Source organism: Aulostomus chinensis, chromosome 9, assembly GCF_037954235.1.
Source record: "Aulostomus chinensis isolate RoL2024-O1b breed Wild chromosome 9, RoL_Achi_v1.0, whole genome shotgun sequence".
NCBI classification, from domain to species: Eukaryota; Metazoa; Chordata; class Actinopteri; order Syngnathiformes; family Aulostomidae; genus Aulostomus; species Aulostomus chinensis.
Window position 1 is genome coordinate 11,664,591 of NC_141328.1, and position 20,904 is coordinate 11,685,494.

Genomic DNA, 20,904 nt, shown 5'->3' on the forward strand with positions numbered 1-20,904 from the left:
TTCAGGGAACACCATAGCATTGAAACAGCACTGGTCAAAGTCTCTAATGATCTTCTTATAGCTTCCGACAGAGGTCTCGTCTCTGTACTTGTACTTTTGGACCTCAGTGCTGCATTTGACACCATCGACCACAGCATCCTGCTTCAGAGACTAGACCATGAAATTGGGATTAAAGGACCTGCCCTAAAATGGTTAAAGTCCTACTTATCAAACAGGTTTCAGTTTGTTAATGTTAATAATGACAATTCGGAGTACAGCAGAGTTGTACCACAGGGTTCAGTTTTAGGACCGATTCTCTTCATTCTTTACATGCTCCCATTAGGTGACATAATCCGGAAGCACTCAATCAACTTTCACTGTTATGCGGATGACACGCAACTCTACTTGTCGATGCAGCCAGATCACACAAGCCAGTTTACTAATCTGCAAGACTGCCTGAAAAACATTAAATCCTGGATGTCCTCTAACTTCTTACTTCTTACTGACAAACTGTTTATGAAAACGGGTGATACAAATAAAAGTGCCTTGCCTTGCCTTGCTTTGCCTTGCCTTGACATGTACTGGCTTAAGCAGGGGGTCACATCTGGCACTGCAGGATTTGAGTCCCTGGCGACGAAGTGTGTTACTGATGGTAGCCTTTGTTACTTTGGTCCAAGCTCTATGCAGGTCATTCACTAAGACCCCCCGTGTGGTTCTGGGATTTTTGCTCACCGTTCTTGTGATCATTTTGACCCCACAGGGTGAGATCTTGCATGGAGCCCCAGATTGAGGGAGATTATCAGTGGTCTTGTACGTCTTCCATTTTCTAATAATTGCTCCCACAGTTAATTTCTTCACACCAAGCTGCTTATCTATTGCAGATTCAGTCTTACCAGCCCGGTGCAGGTCTATAATTTTATTTTATGGTGTCCTTTGACAGCTCTTTGGTGGCCAAATAGGAGTTTGAACTCCGTTCACCGGCTCGGCTATCGCGTAGTGATATTGTAATTATCATCTGTAGCGACGCCGTCCAAGATCTCTCTCTCTCTCTCCTTCCCTTTTCCTCATACTACACGCACCTCAGACACACTACGCACTGCCCTGAGTGTGATTGTGTGATCTCAGGTTGTTACACTGTTACTGTAACTTCAGTAACTAAGCTCGTGGAGCGCCCCCTTTCCCCCCTCTCTCTTTGTTCTCGTTATTCGCACGTGGTTTAGTCGCCATCACAACTTGAACGGGCATGTGGTCAACATCACCCCGTCGTCATCTCGGCCCTTGAGACGTCACTCACGTGACACCGCGGCCATCTTTACACACAAACACACACACACACACACACGCTCCCCCCCACCTTCATTACATGTGTACTGCTTGTCGTAGTTGTTTGCTGATGTGTGCCATTTTTATAATTAAACTGTAACAGTCATTTATCTGAGTAATGTTATTATGAATAATTTTTATTTTGAATAAATCCTGTTACAATTTAACCTGTCATTGTTTGTGATTATTGTGATTATAGTTGGGACAGATGCTGGATTTCTAACAGTCAGTGCTCGGATTCATTCCTTTCATCAACTCTTGAGACTGAATATCGATTTAGCCAATTTGGACATTGGTCCCTGGTGACAGGGTGGTGCCCCAAAAAATTACTACTCATAGTAAACATTCTTAGATATTAATAATTATTTTCAATAATTATTAATATTAACTGCCAATCTCCAAAATTGCCCCTACTAGTGCACAACAGCTGATACTGCATGACTTTGCGATTAATGGGAACACGTATCTGTAAAAGCTTCTTACCTATGACAAAGGCCTCTTTGGATTGTGTTCCATGTTCATTGTACCAGGGAGGGCGACCGGCAGTGTAGATGGTTCGCTTTGAGGTGCGTAGGAGAGGGGGCTCAGACTTACATTGGCTGGTGGTCCTTTTCCTCGGTGATAGGCCTGTGCTGCTCACTGAAGGGAGGAGGCGATCCAGTGATCCATCACCACCTCCACTGTGAAGCAGTATAAAACACAACAGATTTTAGTGTCACTGCATTAGGTGTCAAGTGTCATTTTTTTAATTGGAAAGGGAGATCCAGCCATCCATTCATTTTCTATGACGTGTATCCTTTAAGAGTTCTGGGGGGGGCGTGATGCTGGGCGAAGGCAGGGTACACCCTGGATGGGTCACCAGTCCGTTGCAGGGAGGAAGGGAAATCCACACCCCAAATAGCTTATGTAGAAATGATAATTTTTTACCAGTGTGATATTTGAAGCATTATTTCCTTCAACTAGGGCTTGAGCCTGAAGGTACTTCAGGCGAAGACCCTATTATGTTTGCTTGGCAGAGCAACACATTAGCAGCACTAAAAACACTAAAAACACACACTAAACTGTTTCCCAGCCCCCTCCAACACCATGAGGCAGCTCGGCCAGACGGCCCGGAGCCGGTTTTCACATACACATTCAAAACCTGGTACCATTATGCCATTATGCGAATAATCTAATTTCACCCCCTGAACATGCATGAAATTCGCTGAAATTCGGCACAATTGTCCGGTCTGGCTAAACATTCACTAATCAAAAAGAAAAACACCACAAAAGTCTATAGCGCCACCTAGGGAGCCACACAACAAAAAGATAATTTTTTTTATAATTTGGAGCGCTATAACTCCTCCCTCGAATGTCCCACAAACATGGGACCACCACCGTTGGACTCGTCTCATCAAGACGCAAAATTCATACACTCTGACCCCTCACCTATCTACAACACAATGTCCACAAATTGGACAAAGCTGTCAAAATCAGGACTTTTTTTACTCCCCGAACAAAATCTATCTCCTCCTAGGCCATTAATGCTATTGCTTCCAAACTTTCACACATTACTCTCCAACTGTGCTGATTAAAAGTTGCTAAAGGTTTTCTTGTGAATCGCTCGGTTTCGATTTTACAAGCCGTCAAAGTGGGGGACACATGTTTCACGCTTACAATGGAAGTCTATGGGGACACCGTGTCCTCTCAGGGTACATACTGTCAAACAAACGCTTCTCACGTCTACACCATACATCCCACAGCTTTAAAAAACACACCACTGCATTCCTGACAAAAATCCCTACAAAAATATGGTATTATGTGTCACTCTTGACCAACGTATGCCGACTGATTCAGTTTTTCCACACTACAATTCTGTTCATCCTCCTCTGCTCTCCACTCTAGCACAGATCAAAGACAGAGCAGTGGGGGAGGGGTTCTTAAAGGGCCAGCTGGCAGCTCTGCTATCAGCTCTGCATCAGACTCAGGCTTCTAACGCCTAAACTACAAGGCCTTCACACTTGACCAATACACCGTTGGATTGGGGCCGGCATCAATGACGCAGCCACAGACCGCCTGGGGGCTCAGGCCCTAACAACGCTGCTTGCAGCTTTAATTTCATTTTATTATTTTGTTGAACCAGTGAGTTTGCATGGTGGTAAGTGACATAATAGACTACAACACTACCGGTGTGCCCTCTCTCCTTCCATTTCAAGGTGTTTATTAATTCAGCAACATTCCACAGAAGATAAATGTAAAAAAATTCTTTCAGTTGGTTAAAGCAAGGAGGCAGAAAAATAAACACGCAGTCATGATGATACGACCCCAAGCAACCAAAAAGATCATTTAACAGGGACAAGGAACACCTGGTCTCTGTTTCAGCACCTGTTGTGCCAACTCAACCAGACCAAGAGATTAATTCAGAGATGTGACAATTAGTCCAGCTGAAGAAAGGCTTTCGGCCTGTGAGGCCTAACACCCCTTTTCAAAGCCTGAAATCAAGTGACCACATGTTCTTGAACAAAGGGTCATAAAAGAGGTGTGATGACTCTGGCCACTGGCCCCCCTCTGGGAACCTGGCCACTGACCACATCCAAGAACCTGTCAAAATGCTATTGGCAGAGAGCCAGTATCATCCCACAGGAAGTGACATCATCGGCCTCCACATATAAACTTCAGCGTGAAGAAGATTCTCTATCTCGGTGATTTTCTTCTCTCAGTGGTTTTCCTCTCTTGAGTGGTTTGCAACGTCTTCAGAAGATTCAACCTCTTCGGTTCTCCACTTCGGACCTCGAGTGCAGTGCAGGGACAACAGACCTGCTCCACAAGGACAACTCTCTCCCTCCTGTCACAGCGTCCAGAGAAGCCATTGTCGAGCCACGCAATCCGCGTGAACTGGTCCCTGGTGAAAGAAAGCTCAACAGCTTCTTCTTCCTTCCCACCAGTAACTCCAGCAGACCCTGCAGGCTGCCCCGCCGCTGCTCTGCTGCCCTCCGAGTCAAGCCGAACCGCGCTCCGGAACACAAAAACCGAATACCTTACCGCTCCACCGGGTCAAGTAAGGATTACTTTAACTAGGCATTTTCTGGACAGAGAAATAGCTTAGTGTGCTGTATAATGTCTATGAATGCTCTGTTTATGTGACAGAAGTCCTGTAATTAGCAGAAATTACATAGCATTATACGTTATTTGTTGACGTTAGTTATTAATAACCGTGACATCTCAAGAACGTGTGTTAACACACATTTTTGGGTTTTCCTTTGTCCTTTCTTTCTCTCCATCTCTCTCTCTCTCTCTCGCTAAGCACTCCACTTAGTTATTAACATTCTATAAGTTGTACCTCCACGGTGCTAACTAGCGGCTAGCTAGCGTCAGCTAACTAGCCTAGCTGTTAACCCTGCTGCGATGCTAACTGGTTGCTAGGCAACCAGACTCCCCCCTCCCCTTCCTCACTCCCTCACTCACACGTTTACACACACACACACAAACACACACATTATCACTTGTGTCTTTTGGTTAGATAACCGTTATACCAACGTGTTGCCGATTGATGGATGCACTGTTAATAAATATATTTTTTTATATGAGAGAAGTCGTACTGTCTTTTGTGTACGAATTTGTGGTCACGTGTCTAAGCAATAGCCAGTGCTTGGATCTCATCCTTGGAACATCAGAGCTGTCCCTAGGTAGTTAATGTCACAGAATATTGACTGTTTAGTAGATAAACTCTGTTCAAGACTGATAACTGTTACAAGTTTGGTCGTATTATAGTTTCCCTGAACTCATCAGGGTGGTGCCCCGAATAATTAATATTTAATATTAATTAATAATTTATGTAATAATCTATAATTATATTCATAATTATAAATTTTCATTATTTTTGACCAATTCGCTCTTCAGCGCACAACACACCCATTGTCACTCCTATTGACTGATTCATGCTGTCCAAGCTAAATCAAAAGCACACATAATACTTTGGTGCCTAATCAACTCTCAGATGAAAATAAAAAGAGGATATGAAGAATGGTAAACTAGTTAACTAACAATAGACTACTGAGGAGGTATTTTCCCACTTTTTATTGTGGGTTCATGATTAGTTTTTACCATACGATGAGCTTTTGCTAAAAATGTAGAGTACGACTGATAAAGACAGCCAAAGAACACTATAACTCTCAGAGTGAAGAAATATTTAGCCAACTAATGACATGTTGGAAGGTGCTAACTAATGACATATTTAAACAAATGACAAAAAACATAAAATGTAATGACTAGTTTCCAATGAAAACCTATGTAATACCAGTTGTAATTATGTTGCATTTCAACATATACAAATTATATGAATATGTAACAGTATCTGATAATGACAGTCCTAACTGTTCCACCTAGACAGGAAAACAGAAATGTTGACATTAAAGGAGGGCAGTGAAGAAGAATGTGCATTTATATGCATTATGGTTAATAGATTCAGAGGAGAGAACAATGATAAAAAGGACCATTGGAACATTACCACATCTAGAACTAGAAAGTCTGATTCAGCAAATTCAACAAATGTGGTCTTTGTTATTTTACAAACACGTTTCTTTGAGAGATGAAACTCACAGGCAACAGTTGCTAATAACACTTAATGCATTATCCATGGCATCCACACTTTACCCAATGAGAACTGTAAAAAGCCTGATGCCATGACTATTGTTGGCTGTGCAGCTTTAGAAGCTCCTCTGAGTGTTTCTATGTTATCTAGTCAACTCTAAGCTTCCAGATCTTTATACACCATATACCTCCCCAGGTGGAGTGCCAAGCAGTCAGAGTTAAAAAATACACAAAGGAAAGTAAAGAGAAGATTTATTTTATTGCAGCGGGGTCACCTGAGCATGGATGCTGTAATGGCACTCCTTGACTAAGACATAACAGACACTTGCAGGGTGATTAGTTCAGGCCGAACCAGGCTGCCATAAAAGATTAGCTTGGTTGAAGATGCTGAATCATGCTCATCCTTATAAGTTACTAACTGTCCTCTCCACATGACAATATACATCGATCTGTATTCAGCATTGTACAAAGACATGAATGACAAAAAAGGGGTGGGTATTACCAATGACAAACATATTCTGACATATTGTGATATTCTGCAGGTATGGTATCTTACTAAGTAAGTTCACAATTTGGTTGTGTTCCTTTAATATCTAATGCCAGCGAGACAAGGTTTGCAAATTACATTTACTAAGTCCAACTCACTTTTTAAATCCTTGTTTTCATTTGGAAGCTGGAGTTCCCTCTGACTGGCTACTTCCTTGCCTTCCACACTCATTACTACAGGAAGTGCCGCACAGTATAATAGCTGTTCCACTATCGAAGAGGAAATCGCATTTTATTTACAATTAATCTAAAACATGATTATTTTCTAAATCGATAGGAAATGCTGGAATACCAATATTGAGTCAGGGGGAAAATGCATTGCTAGATTTTGCGCTAACATTATTTTCGGGTATCTCAGAACTTCTTTGTATCAAGCCTTTGAGGTCAGCAGTGGTCCTGGTCAAGGAGAGTTACATTCGTAAATATGACAAAAGATCAGCACTAATTGACATTTCTCCCTGGACATACTTGTTATGTGAATGATTCAAACATGCTTTCCAAATTTACAGATATAATGGTTCAGAAGATGTTTGAATAATGGGTGCACCTGTCACAATAATAAGACCACTTTGGACTTTAATGAATTTAAACTTGTGTCTGCATTACAGCTTCAACGACTATAAGTGGTAGTAAAAGGAAAGTGTGTGACAAATAAAGTGGTTAAAATGAACCCCTTTCCCATTATCTTTATTAAAATAGGCCATCCATTAAAATTAATCACCCAGACAAAAATGTCCTTCTACTGTAGTTGTTTTGTGTGTTTTAATTAGAGTATTTTATCAGAGTTGGTTAATAAAAAAGGTAGCACTGAAATTTCATGTTTCTGGATTCATAAATGAACCTAATTTATTTAAATTAGTTGAAGCTCATGTGCCTAAAACAAGGCTTTTTCATGTGTTTTCTATTTTTAAATTTAATTTTAAATTTCATGCTTTCAATTTGTTTAAACTGTTTCCACTAAATTTTAGAACACTGATCCTTTAAAGGAGAGTAGGGGGGCTCTAGAGCCAATGCCAGCTGACATCAGGCAAGGAGTGGGGTTCATCTTTGATGGGCATTGTCACATTTAAGTTTACACATAGAAGCACAACCATTCACCCCTCCTAGCAATTTAGAGTGTCTATTCAACCTTATCAACATGCCTTTGGTCAGTGTCACGAATCTAATTTCAAACCTCTGGAGGATACCTATGCATACATAGGGAAATCATCCAAAACAAACACAGAAAGAGCCCTTAACAATGTATTTGTAATGACAACCTGATCATATAAACTACAACACAGAAATGAAGCTACAAACATAAAGTTCAAAAGGCGTGACAGACGATCCCAAAGCATGTTAAAAACATCTTGAGGTGTTACTCTACCCAAGTTAAGACTGAAGTTGACAATCCTGTTTGTCCACATTTGATAAATATACTTGAGCATTAAACAACTAAGAAAGAATACACAGAAAACTCACCAGAAAACTAAGGAATGAAGTAAACAATTCAAATATAAAATAAATAAATAAATAAATTGCACATACCTGCCATCAGATCTTAGAGTCCAGCAGCCAGATATTCTAGCTCCTGAATAAGTCGGTAGAGAACTCATGACTGGAGAAAATAAAGAGAACGCTTCCACCCAACGTACTCCTCAAGTTGCCGTTCTTGTAGTTCTGATAGTATATTACTGCAAACAGGTATACTCAAAATATATATGTGTATATATACATATATACATATATATGTATATGTATATGTATATACATAAACAACCCTCCTGGTGCAACACATAAACGACAATGAGAAACAAAGTGGGCAATGTAGGGGTCTTGCATGAGAAATGAAACTTAACAGTTTAGCTTTCTGTTTCTTCCATTCGGTGGAGCAACAGAGGTAAGAGAGGACACTGCAGCTTGGTAGACAGCGCACTCACAGTGAAACTACAGCACAGGTTTTCCCTCCTCTTTCCTACTCTCTACTCCTCCCCTAAGCACCCAAATGTAAGAGGATAACCTACCCTTCAGATTATGTTCATTAGGTGGTATTAATAGCATCGGGTCCGAGCCAGACCTTCCCACTCTTGGCTCACACATAAACACAGACATGCTGCGCCTGGGTCATCTGTCTTTGACAGTCAAGTGTAGCAATATGCAGCTGGAAGTGAAATAGGGACCAGAGAAGAGTGACACTATCAGACCAGAGAAAAAACAGAGCAGGACTACGAAGTTACTTATTATTCTCCTCTTGTGTTTCTACAGTGGCTTGAATTCATAACAGAGATCCTTCAGGCTGTTTTGAGTGGATGAAGAGAAAAAACGAGGGGAAGGGAATGGGGGAAATGTGAATTGCAGAGGGCAGGAGCCGTGCTTGTGCCCTGTGGAGACCAACCACATCTATGTGTGCATTACACCAGAGTCTGGAAATGTCAGCACACACACACACACACACACACACACACACACACATAGTACCCTCCCTAAATTCATAAACACCATGATGAAATTCAACCCTACCTCAAGAGCTCTATCAGCTGACAGACGGACAGCCTTCAGTGATGCACACACAAAACATTAAACTGCAAGGCCACAACGTACACAGACAAGTGAATCATTATCTGAGTAGACACATTAATTGGTTTTCAGTGTGGTGAAAACAAACTTGTGCAATATAAAGAATACACAACTTGGCGAAAAACTGACTAGATTTAAATTTAATCATGTTCAAATATTTGTATGGACTTGATAAGAGCTCATTTCTGTTTACTTCCTCATTAAAACCCCAGGAGAGAAACACAAACGGATTCAGTGTTGATCTTCAGAATAGTTTTGGGACTGCCACTGCTGCTGTAAACTGCAGCCAGAATACAGCTGCAAAGCATGAAAGTCCCCTGGCAGTAAGAAAACAGAATTTATATTATGTCTTTTAAACATGAATGTTTCCTACCTGAGCTACATAGTGCATAATATTTTAAATATAGTGGAACAATGTTAAACATCGTATATTATTGGACATATTAACTTGACCCAGATTCCAAATGCTTCTCGCTATTTTGGAAATGGGGCAAAATTATATGAGTAGGAATATAAAGTATGTACGGGGTGGACAAAATGAAAAACTTGAATAATACAATGCAAATTTATTACATAATCCTTCAATAAAGTATTATATTAATAGAACTGTTAAATTTTTCATTTGCTATGTGTCATTCATGTGTCATTCACTTCATTCACCCTCATTTTGATGGCATCACTAAAAGGCATTTGGGGTGGGTCTTGAAATTTGATATTCTTATGGCACAGACACAATCGTATCAATACTCTTTAATATAGGACTGCAGTTAAAGATTATTTTCATCATCACCTTGGTCATTATTTTCATGACTAATCCATAATTGCTTGGATTATAAAATGTACAGACATTTTTAAAAATTAAAATCAAATTCTCCAGAGCCCAAAGTGTTTAAAGCCCATGTTGAAATTGCTTCTTTTGTCAATCTCAAACAGTCTTATATGCAGACTCCTCATATCTAAGAGCCTAGAAGCAGCATATCATTATCATTTTTGCTTGGGAAAAAAAAAAAAGAAAAAAAATAGACTGAGTTTCTGAGTTAGCATGTCGCCTCACAGCAGCAAGGTTCCGGGTTCGAGCCTCTACTTGAGCACTGGGTCTTTCTGTGTGGAGTCTGCATGTTCTACTTGTGTCTGCATGGGTTCCAGTACTCCAGCTTCCTCCCACAGTCCAAAGACATGCTAATAATGCTGATAATTGGATAGTCTAAATTGATCATAGGTGAGCTTGTGATGGCGAATGTTTGTCTGTCTATATGTGTTGGTCCTGCAATGGACAGGTGAACACCACCTCTCGCCCCAAGGCAGCTGGTATAGGCTCCAGCCCCTCTGCAACCCTTAACAGGATAAGTGGTAGAAAATGGATGGACGGATGAACAACAAGTTTCTTCTCAAATCCAAACATATCATGTCACTGAAATTTCAACGACAAGGGGATGTTTATTGCAATACAATTGTTATGTTGTAAAAATAGTTTGAAGGGAAACATGCCAGCATGCTGAAACATAAAAATACAGAATAAAGATAAGAGAAATTAAACCAGATTATCTTAAATTAGTCCCACATTTTCGTAATTGATTTAAATTTTATGTAATGAAACCTGTTTTAAATATATGACAATGCCAAGGAGCTGAAAAAAAAATTACAATGTGATAATGAGGTATATTAATTTCACTTTGTTAAAATGTTTTTTATAATTGGTATCAGTAATATCTATTCAAGTGAACATATTTGGACAATACCCTGCCCTAGTCTTGGTTTTGTCCTTGATCACGTAATACTGACATGCTGTACATGTCTTCTTTAATGATTGATTACATGTCTCATTTTGCTACATCAAGGAAATTAATTTTAACAGCTCCTCACTTAACTTAACTTAACCAATGTAACGTTTCTACCTGGAATAATAAATCAGATAATCCCAAACCAGTGCCAGGATAGATGAGACCATAACACTGGTGATTGTGGTTTAGTGACGCCAAACACTCAGCGGGCAGATCTGTGCAGCAACGCCCTCTCGTGGCTTAATAAGGCACCTAGTTCAGTCACAATGAGCTGAGTAACTGGGTCAATATGGTATTACCTTTTTTTTTATTCAGTTACAGTATTCTTGAAATAAATCCTGATGCTATTCCTTTCTGAAGCCATAATTTGACCCTAAAGTGAGTCTTTCAACTTAACAACAAACTACTTTCAATGGGATAGCACGAAAACACACCATGACATGGTTCAAACACGTTCAAATGTGTTATGTTCGAATAGAGCTAGATCTGTTTTAAATATTGCTTGAGTCTGAAACAATGATAAATGTATTACGATATTATTATTATTTTATTAATGATGGTTCTTTGTGTAAAATATGACTAACTAAAAGCAAAGGTGTACAGATCAATTTGAAGTAGTTTATCTGACACCCGCAATAATCTCATAATTACTCTCAGCTGTTGCTTCCTTGATTCCATTACAATAACATTTTTAACTTTCACTGAAATTACGTTTATATAAGATGCTTAATACAGAAATGCGCACATTGTGGCGGGTCTTCTTTCCGTAAAGATGCTTGAACCGAATGCCACTAAATAATTACAAAGGAAAGTCGTCCAGAAAATCCTCTTGTATTTTTCCAATGAATGGTCAACAATGTCCAAATAAAAATAATCCGCTTTACCTGTTCGACACGGAGGGAGAAGTTTTGTCCTCATACTCCATATTACAGAGCCTTCCCTCCCTGCTAGCGCCAGACATTGCTACTCTGTTGACAATCAGATGTTGAGGGAGAGTCAGAACCGACGCGATCATGGGAGTTGTAGGCGTGTCGCTTTCCAAGACCGCACGGCTACGTGCATCGGTTTCAAAGATGGACTTCAAACCCCAGAATACAGCACTTCCGCTTTACACGCCATAGCTAGCAGCATGGACATCGTGTATTATTATCATTTAGGGCCTTTCCCCAAGCTGGCAATGTGTGCTGTCCATATAGCCACGTGTATGTAGATTTTTTTTTTACCAGAATATTATTGATAATTTTAGATTGTTTATTTACACGTATATTGTAGGTGTGTCATAGTTATAATACAGTCTTATTTTACTGTAAAACACAAAACCTTCGCAAAGTATATTTCTTAAAAAGTATTTAAAATATTTTAGACTGCATCAGTGATCATACCAAGGAATCATACAAGCAGCCACAGAAGTATGATATGCAGGACATATAAGCAGGGCCTGCATGATGAATAATTGTGCATTTTTGACCAAGAATTCCAGCATTTTAAGTTTAGAAAGTACAATTGAACAGGTCACACCCCTATGTTGTCACACTTGGGTGTATTCGGAACATCTCTTACAATCACAATTCAAACAAATTATGTAATTTCAAAACCTAAATCTTAGTTACATTGAAACAAAGAAATATTCTGGCATTTCAGAGCAGAAAAGAAAGGGTTAACTATTACATCTCCCAGTATTTAAGCATGGCAGCAGTGGACTGCAATTAATTACCTTATCAGACATACCTTTGTTGATGCCTTTCTGACAAGACTTATCACAAACACAATAGACACCAATTTAGTTAACAAACGTTTATTAATTAATTGAGGAATACTAATGCACAGGTCATACAACAAGTTTTGGAGAAAATATGTAACAGCTCAGACTTGAAGGAGATGCGCCTCCTATGTTAGGGACAACAAAGCATAATTTCAGATATGGAACTCTTTAATACATCATTAGTCTGTTTCCACCTGCTACCCATATATTAAGACCAGTTATGAGTTACAACATGATCTCTTCAATCTCTCCACAGTTTCACTATCATGGTCCCGGAAAAAGAGGGGACACCACTTCCTGCTTTCAAGTAAATACCATTCAACACAAAATCAGCCACATCTGTCCAAATAAAAGGATAAAATTCCAAGATGGTCTAAATTTGATATGAGAAACAACATTGCTAACAAAGGGAAGACATGTGAACTTGCTGTTTCTCCAGGTACAAAAGTCACACCACACACAGTCCAGGTAACTAGAAAGCTCCAACAACACTCCTATTTCAAGCCTATTTCATGGTATAGTAAGTGCACTAAATATAGAGACAAACACATATACATATGCCTTGTTGTCCTGTATTGAATAGACAATAATAAAGGACTCTCTCAATGTGTTTGTCATTGTACACTGAATTTATGTGCATCATCAAAATGGGTAAAATAACAGTGTATGCCGACATATAGGCCTACAACGCTCTTTGTGGTTTACAAATTCTTTTTAAATTTCATTATATAAAAAGCATCTTCAAAGCAACCAAATAAAAGTAGTGGATTGACAAAGCCTTTGAGAAGACACATCAATATCAAAATATCAGCAAGCCAACATACCAGCTAAATATGGTGTATTGCTGTATTCTCTAGACATGTTGCAGTTAGCTCACACTGCGGGATAGATATGTGTTTTCCACATTGTAGGAAGACAGATAGTAAAGGGTGTGATAAAATATTAAAATACCCAGTTAAAGCAGTGCTAAACTATAATATTGCAACACTAAAGCTTGTCAGCTAAACACCGTCAAAGGGATGCTATTAATGAAATGAGCAACAAGCAGCTGATGAGAAACTGTGCCACAGCATAACACTCAAAAAAAAAAGTGTTACCATTTCTGATGTCCAGTCTTCACAAAGGTGCTAATACAGACACACAGACACACACACATTCTGGACAACTTCTACTGAAATAGTCCACTGACCATTCAGTGCTTATCTAATTTATCTTCTCCGCCAGATGAACCTGGATGTAAGGTAAAAGGTTCGTCCCATTAAAAAGAGACAGACACATGCATAATCATCCCCATCTCAGTCCACCCCTTCAGTTTCTGATGCTAGCTTTACTTCACACGATATAAAAGTAAGTCACCTGGGACACAGAGATAGATTTCAGATTAAACATTTCAGCTGACATCAGTGCTGGATTCACATGATAACATTTGTCAGTTGAAAACCTAGAGGACTTTACAGTAAGGACGAAATGGTGAGATGGATTAGTGGACTTGTTGAGTCCTTAAGGTAGAATGGCAAGTGGCAATAGTGCTATCTAGGAAATACACATGCAAGAATATAAAATAGATTTCTAAAATGAGGTTTTAAGTGAGCATTGTAATTATGGATATTGATATTGTTTCATTTGCTCAAATCATTATATAACGTGGATTCAAGTATATACTTTAAACAAGTTCAAGTGAAACATGTTCTTTTGATTGCACACATTTTAGAATTGAATTTAAAGTAATTTGATAATATTGGATCTCTTTCAAAATATCTCAAGACAATTTAAGTAGTAGAGCAGCTTTAAAGTTCAACATGACCAGTTATGGCTTTGAGTGATGAGTCAAAATTATATGGCCATGTTGGATTTCAGTTTTAAGTGTTGACCCTGCTGCTCAATTCCTATGTAAAAATACACTACTGATTTCTGTAATTTAACTTTTCATGAGAATAAAAATATTCTCACTCGTGTGACTGACAACCACCAGGTTAGGTGAATAATTCCGGAGTGCAAAAATTCAAGAGGGGGTGAGAAGGGTGAAGGGTTAAAGTGCAATGCAAAAACTTTTAGTGTCCAGGAATTAAACCACTAACATCACTGGAAGTGAATCTTCATTTGCTATTCCTCTGTTTAATAAAAGATTACTTTCCTCAATTTCTATAAAAGTTAGTATTTTCATTCGCTTCTCAGCTCTTTGATTCAAGCTAAAGCAGTAGCCAAAATATGGCCTCTTTTAAAAAGGTGTTACCTCATTTGATTGTGCTGCAATGGTGCAACAAGTGTCACAAAAACCCATCCGTCTGTCAAACATTTTGCTTTCCCACTCCTTTTTTAATCAAAAAAACTTCAAGTCAGGTAAATGATGCTGTTTAAAATGTGCTGACATCTACTCAACTGAAATTGCAAACATAGATCTCATGTGGGTATTCTGCTTATCAATTCTAGTGTAAATGAACTGTGGAAATAATGTTCTCACACTCAATTATGGATTCCAAAGTTGATACCTTTCAAGAGATGCAGATACAATACAAATGAATGCAAAGAAAAAGCCACATATCTGTCGTAGTAAAGGAGTAGAATATGATTAACAGCTGAACCACATTGAGCTTATATGACATCTCCTTAAAACATTAAAAGAAAAAAAGGGTTTAAAACATTTCACTGAATCACACATACAAAAAAAATCCTCTTTCAGATGAGTGTGTTAGGCTTTGAAATGACAGATGGCATCATTGCTTAGAGTATGTGTGTGTGTGTATATATATATATATATATACACACACATATATATATATATATATATATATATATATACACACATATACATATATACATACATATATTTATATATAGATGGATAGATAGATATAGATTTATATATATTGTTTATGTACACAGTACAGTATATCTGTGAAAAACTGTGAAAACACTAGTTATCATTAAATGACTTTACCATGCTGTTAGAATATCCATTTTAGAACTTCTCAAACATAACATAAATCTCATAGGAAGAATTACACTCCATGTATTGGGAATACTATGATCCGTTTAGGATATGCTATCCATATAGAAGTAAAAATTTGATCTTTGATTACTACAGATACCCCTGCCGTGAGTGCTGGAACTAAAATGTGCACCTCAAAAGGATACAAAAGTAAGATGGAAGAATAAAACACTACTGTTAGTTGGGTACTGTTCATAACTGCAGATCCATTAACTGTGTGGCTTGAAAAGCTAATATTTGAAGATTGTTATGAGAAATGTTTTACATCTAAATGGTTGAGCTTGATGTCTTCTCAGTGCCAAGTTCCTGTGGAGTTAGAAAGATCTTTTCGCTTTCTGGCTTAACATTTACAGCAAGCATCCTCTCTAGTTTGCAAAAACAGAATTACTCTGACAGTGACAGCCTCTTGGGTTTGCTTCGTCTGGAACCAGGGGCACTGGGCTGTCTGTTTAGGCCTGAATTAGCATTGTCCATAAGGTCAGAGGTCTGAGTGGGGGGCTGTGTTGCACCAGAGAAAGGGTACATGGGTTGAATTGAGTTTTGAGGAGTGGTAGGTACTTCAGTTTTTGTATGGAGAGGTACAACCTCACATGGGCGTTCTTTGGGCTTACGACCCCTCTTCTTGCCTGAGGTGGCGCCGTTCCTCACCTCAACTTTAATCCCATTGTCCTCCAGTGCTTTACTCTTGCTACTGGACACTCCTTGACTGGCTGCTGCACGAAACCAGTTCTAAGCAAGAAAACACACCACTAGTGTTGAAATAAATGTTCCAAGAAAAAAAAAAAAACTTTATATCTTACCTACTGTTATTATATGGGCAAACCACCATGTCTGTATACAGAACTATGGTGTATCAGGGGTCTAAGCAGATGGCAAATATTTCAGATATTACTCTTAAGAGGATAATAATGTCACAGTCGTTTTTGGACGGTGTGTTTTCAGTTATAGACTTCTAGTTTTGTACTTCAAGTGTTAGGGATTTTTTGAGTTCTGTAGTTCATCTGTTTCTTGGGTTCTACCAGTGTTTTCTAGTTTGTGTTTCTGTCTGTTCTCTCTTTTCAGTTCCTGTTTTATGTGCTTCACCAGTGTCTTGTCAGTTTATCAGTCCTTGTCAGTCTCAGCTAGTGTTTCTTGCCCTATCAGCTCCTTCCCTGTCCTTGTGTCCAACCACCTGTTTCTTGGTCCATCTTAAACTGAGTGTATTTTAGTTAGGTGGTCAGAGTCAGTGTTTTGTCAAATCCTCATCTCATGTCAACTCACCAATTATGTAGCCTGTCTGTTTCCCAGTAGTTTGTTGAGCCTCTTGTTTTATATTTCTATGTTAGCTTTGTATTCGTTTGGTATTAAACTTTCAAGATCAGTCAGGTCACTTCACTTCACTTGATTTACCATTTGCAGGAAAACTGCATAGGAAAAGGGTTGCAAGAGCTCAACAAAGAAATAAGAAATACAGCACAGCATAAGAAATACATAACAATAACAGGCAAAAAAAAAAGGTCTCGCTTGCTCTCCTTGTCTCTGCGTTTGGCCATCATTGCCACTAGACAAATGTCAGTGTAAGCTACTTTATGCTTTATTAAATTGCCCCTGTGGGCAGAATAAAGTGATTTGAATTGAAAATAATTGTGGGATGTTTGACAGTTTAAGAAAATATTATATAATTTATATATGAATAATAAAATGTAGTATACTGAATAAAGACATTGTCTTCTGCAGATCAAATCCTTGTTATCGAAAGATAATTTTGACATCCTGTACAATTTGGTTTTATTTTATAATGGCAGATTTGAAAAAATAATCTAAGGTGTCAAATGGGCTATAAAAATAATTTTGTCTTTTCTTGCCATTAAAATTTAGAATGATCAAAAAAATTACATTGTTTCAAGGCTACCTACAAAGAAACAACTGACCCACCTGTGAGTGTGTCTTACTGATGTGGTACTTGACACCACTCTCTGAGCTAAACTCCTTCTGACAGATCAGACACGTATACTTTGCCAGCTCACCTCCACCCTGCAACACATACGCAAATAAAAAATTAACAAGTACAGGAAATAATTCAACACTTATCATTTGATCAATTCATTTAAAAAAAAATGTAAACAGGAAAAAACAAACACAAAAGACTAGATGAAATTTATTTGGTTCAACCACTCTTCATGTTTGGTCTGTGTCAGGACGATTGTTCCTTGTGTTTTCGAAAAAAATTCTACTGATTTGTGGATGTCAGGTGTCTCAGCTGCTGATGCCTATTTACATAATCCAGAGTAACTTGATGACACTGAGCTCAACCATCTTAAATACCAACTTCATGCTGAAGATAGTTCTTTTATACTTTGACTCATCAGCTGAAGTCCCTACTACTCTTTTTCCTTACCCATGGTATTGTCTTTCTGGGCAATGTCAACTCTACCATAGAGACCACTTCATTCTAGTCCTCCCTGAGCATTCGATGGGTATCCAACTTGGTTCTGACAGTTTCAAAGGTGCGATTGGGCATTTTCCGATTGTAAACATATGTATTCTTTATATGTTTTTGTGTACTGCTCTCACTTTCCTTTACCAAAGGTTGTATTTACAGAATCATCAAAAACCTACCTGCTTCAAAATTTTAGACACTGAGAAATCTTGCGAATGAAGGATGAACATATTTTGTTGAGAACATCTAAATTAGTTCTGTAAAAATGTGCATTATATAACTGTATAAAAATTGCAGGATACATATATTTTTAATTTGTGTTTGTTGGGCTTGGAAATAATTTTTTATTTAATATGAAACTGTCAAGGAGCACAATGAGAGCAACATCACAATGACCTGATATTGTAAAACTGAGGAAATTCTGTGTAATTATATTCTTGTTACTGCGGAGTGGTAGTATGGTGGTATTGGGAGTGGGTGTTTATACCTGGCTACAGCTGGCAAGGTGGGCTTTCAGTCCAGATACACTGGAATAGACAGCTTCACAGTTCTGAGAATAAAACAAAAATAGTTTGGGAACAAACTTCAGGACTCAAGTCCTGTGAGCTCAATACCCTTCATATATATCTAGTGCTCAGTGTTAAAATACTAACTGTAATGTTCTATTCTAATAACATTTTTTCAGTCATTTCCGATATATGGTGCCCCATTTAACAGATCTTTTACTTCATTGGTGCAGCAGATGAAGCCCTTCTCCTTGACTTGGTTTTTCCAGGTCTCTAGTACTTCTGGGCTGAAGTTGGGGAGGCCAGGACGAGTGTAGTTTAGCTAAACAAAACAGAGCAGTTATCATGTACTTCTGTAGTAGTGTTGATAGCTCTTTTGATGACGATGATGATGATGATGATGATGATGATGATGATGATGATGATGAGCAGTAATCAGTGCAGCTGAGTGTGAGCCGGGTCACATCTGGGATCACTGTTTACACATAAATTGGAGCACTCCATGTACGTACCCTCTTGCTGTCAGGCACCAGGTCATCCTTGATGCGGCGCTTGGTGCCCCAGTCTTTGGCAAGCTCATCCTCTGCAATCTCCTGCAGGTGAAAGACAGCCACCTGTGCAGACCGGCGCCTCACCCGGCCACTGGGGGTCCGTTCAAAGTCCTCTTCCAAGCCCTCATTCTGTGCTATCTTTTCCTTGACTCGCACCCTGTCCTTGTCTTTTTCCTGTTCTTTCTCTTTAAGCTGGTTGGAGGGTCCTTTTTCATGTCCCTCCACCTTTTCAGATTGGTTTTGCTCCCTTTTGCCTCCTGATTGAGACTCCTTGGAAACCACCTGGAGAAGCAGGAGGACAATTTGAGTTGAACATGTAGGCTTCTTATTTAAAAACTCAACAAGACCCAGGCCCTCTACTGTCTTCGAAGACTATCTTACCCTCTCTTTGCCAGTGTTGTTATTGGTGTCAGTGATATCCTTGTTATAGTTAGGTGTCGTGGTGGTGATGGTTGGGGAGTGTTCAGTGCGTACATGGTAGTCTCTGCCAACCTTGGAGTGATATGTTTTCCCACAGTATTGGCACAGAAACACAGGCTTCTCATCATCGGAGAACTCTCTTCCACAACGCTTCTGGTGGTATTGGTAACCCATCAGACTAGAGAAGTAGGCTGAACAGCCCTGTAAATGTATAGAATATTTGTTAGAGACAGAACATGACAGAAAAACATAAATAAGTAAACTGGAGTAAGTGGATAACAATATTAACACATCTGCTTTATTGTGTGTTTAAAGTTTAAAAGATAAAACTGCTTATTTTTCCACTTGAGGACATTTCACTGAAGACAGTCTATTTTTTGCAGTTTATTCTCCTTCCTTTTCTGCCTTTTGCTCTCAAGTGTGAGTAATGGGAACCAGAGGGTTGATATGGTTTTGGGCAACATATCATAAACAAGGCAAAAAGAAAAAAAGAGAGAATGGTGGAAGATGGCAGGCAAAAAAATGGCCAGAGGAAAAGTGACAAAACAAACTGAAACTGGCAGAGGAGAAGAGAGGAAAACATGGCATGAAAGGTAGGCCAGTCAGTAAGAGTGTCAAAGAATGAGAGGAACTGAAAGGGACATGGGAAGACAGGAGTGCATACCTCACTAGGACACTTGATTCGTCCCATCTGTTTTAGCACCCCGCGTAGCTGTTCTCTGTCCTCATGCTCGTCCCCAGTCTTTCCTTGGCCCCAAAAGGGCTAAAGGTGAACAAACACAACACTGCATGGTATATCCCAAAAGAAGTTGTGATGAAAATGAATTTTCCATGTTCTGTGTTCACACTGTGCCAGGATCCTCAAATGGCTACATGATGAGGTGATTGTAACTCAAACCATGTTTGTGACAACTGCAAACTAGTGTTTTCACTCAAGTCTTGACTTGTGCCAAACCGCAGCTGAGACCAGAGCAACAGATGGCAGAGCTACCAGGGAAAAAAAGAGGAGACACGCAGATGACTGGAGAGAGTATGAGCCTACTGGGAAATCCAGCTGCAGCCAGATTTCTCATCTGTTAATGCACACAGAAGGAACTGAGATGACTGATACACACAACCCTAACTTCATATAAAGGGAAGGATGACATTATATATTGCAAGAGAACTTCATTAATCAAATCAAACTCAAACCTGAACTTGCAGGAGAAGAAACCCTGAAACTAGTTCAAGCATGTATAGTTGATGACTCTATGGGCACAACACAAAAGACAAAGCATGAGAATGAGAGAAAAGGCAGACAGTGGGCAGTAGTTGACATCAAGGTTAAATTCAGTGGGCAATCCCCGTCCTTCTGTCAGCCTGCTCTATCATCTCACACTGCACTGGGACTGGGCCGTGTAACCATGAGGACAACACAATTAGTTCAGAGTTAGTGCTAACACTATATTAAATAATATTATTAATCTTATCACATTTCTTAACTTGTGCAAAGACAACAGATAA

The 20,904-nt window shown here is 39.1% G+C and overlaps 2 protein-coding genes across 22 annotated transcripts in view; both read right to left on the reverse strand.

Annotated features, from left to right (window-relative positions):
• The window catches only part of LOC147255809 (uridine-cytidine kinase-like 1), a 56,358-nt gene extending 44,614 nt beyond the window's left edge, over positions 1–11,744 (reverse strand). For 5 of the 11 annotated variants that reach the window (XM_086213803.1, XM_086213804.1, XM_086213813.1 and 2 more), the window contains exons 1-2: positions 11,639–11,744; positions 1,786–1,982 (exon numbers count right to left, since the gene is read on the reverse strand). In XM_086213803.1, the coding sequence (XP_086069929.1) occupies positions 1,786–1,982; positions 11,639–11,715 (274 nt within the window). In that variant the 5' untranslated portion in view covers positions 11,716–11,744. Of the gene's footprint in view, positions 1–1,785; positions 1,983–7,944; positions 8,365–11,638 lie in introns of those variants that run through there. The other 6 variants (XM_086213806.1, XM_086213812.1, XM_086213807.1 and 3 more) reach the window with 5 other exon arrangements.
• Positions 11,745–12,549: 805 nt separating this feature from the next.
• The window catches only part of znf512b (zinc finger protein 512B), a 50,580-nt gene continuing 42,225 nt past the window's right edge, over positions 12,550–20,904 (reverse strand). For 10 of the 11 annotated variants that reach the window (XM_086213819.1, XM_086213817.1, XM_086213818.1 and 7 more), the window contains 7 exons: positions 20,066–20,164; positions 19,363–19,602; positions 18,943–19,263; positions 18,651–18,752; positions 18,412–18,474; positions 17,420–17,518; positions 12,550–16,234 (listed from right to left, as the gene is read on the reverse strand). In XM_086213819.1, coding sequence (XP_086069945.1) covers positions 15,890–16,234; positions 17,420–17,518; positions 18,412–18,474; positions 18,651–18,752; positions 18,943–19,263; positions 19,363–19,602; positions 20,066–20,164 — 1,269 coding nt within the window. In that variant the 3' untranslated portion in view covers positions 12,550–15,889. The remainder of the gene's footprint in view (positions 16,235–17,419; positions 17,519–18,411; positions 18,475–18,650; positions 18,753–18,942; positions 19,264–19,362; positions 19,603–20,065; positions 20,165–20,904) is intronic. The other variant, XM_086213820.1, reaches the window with a different exon arrangement.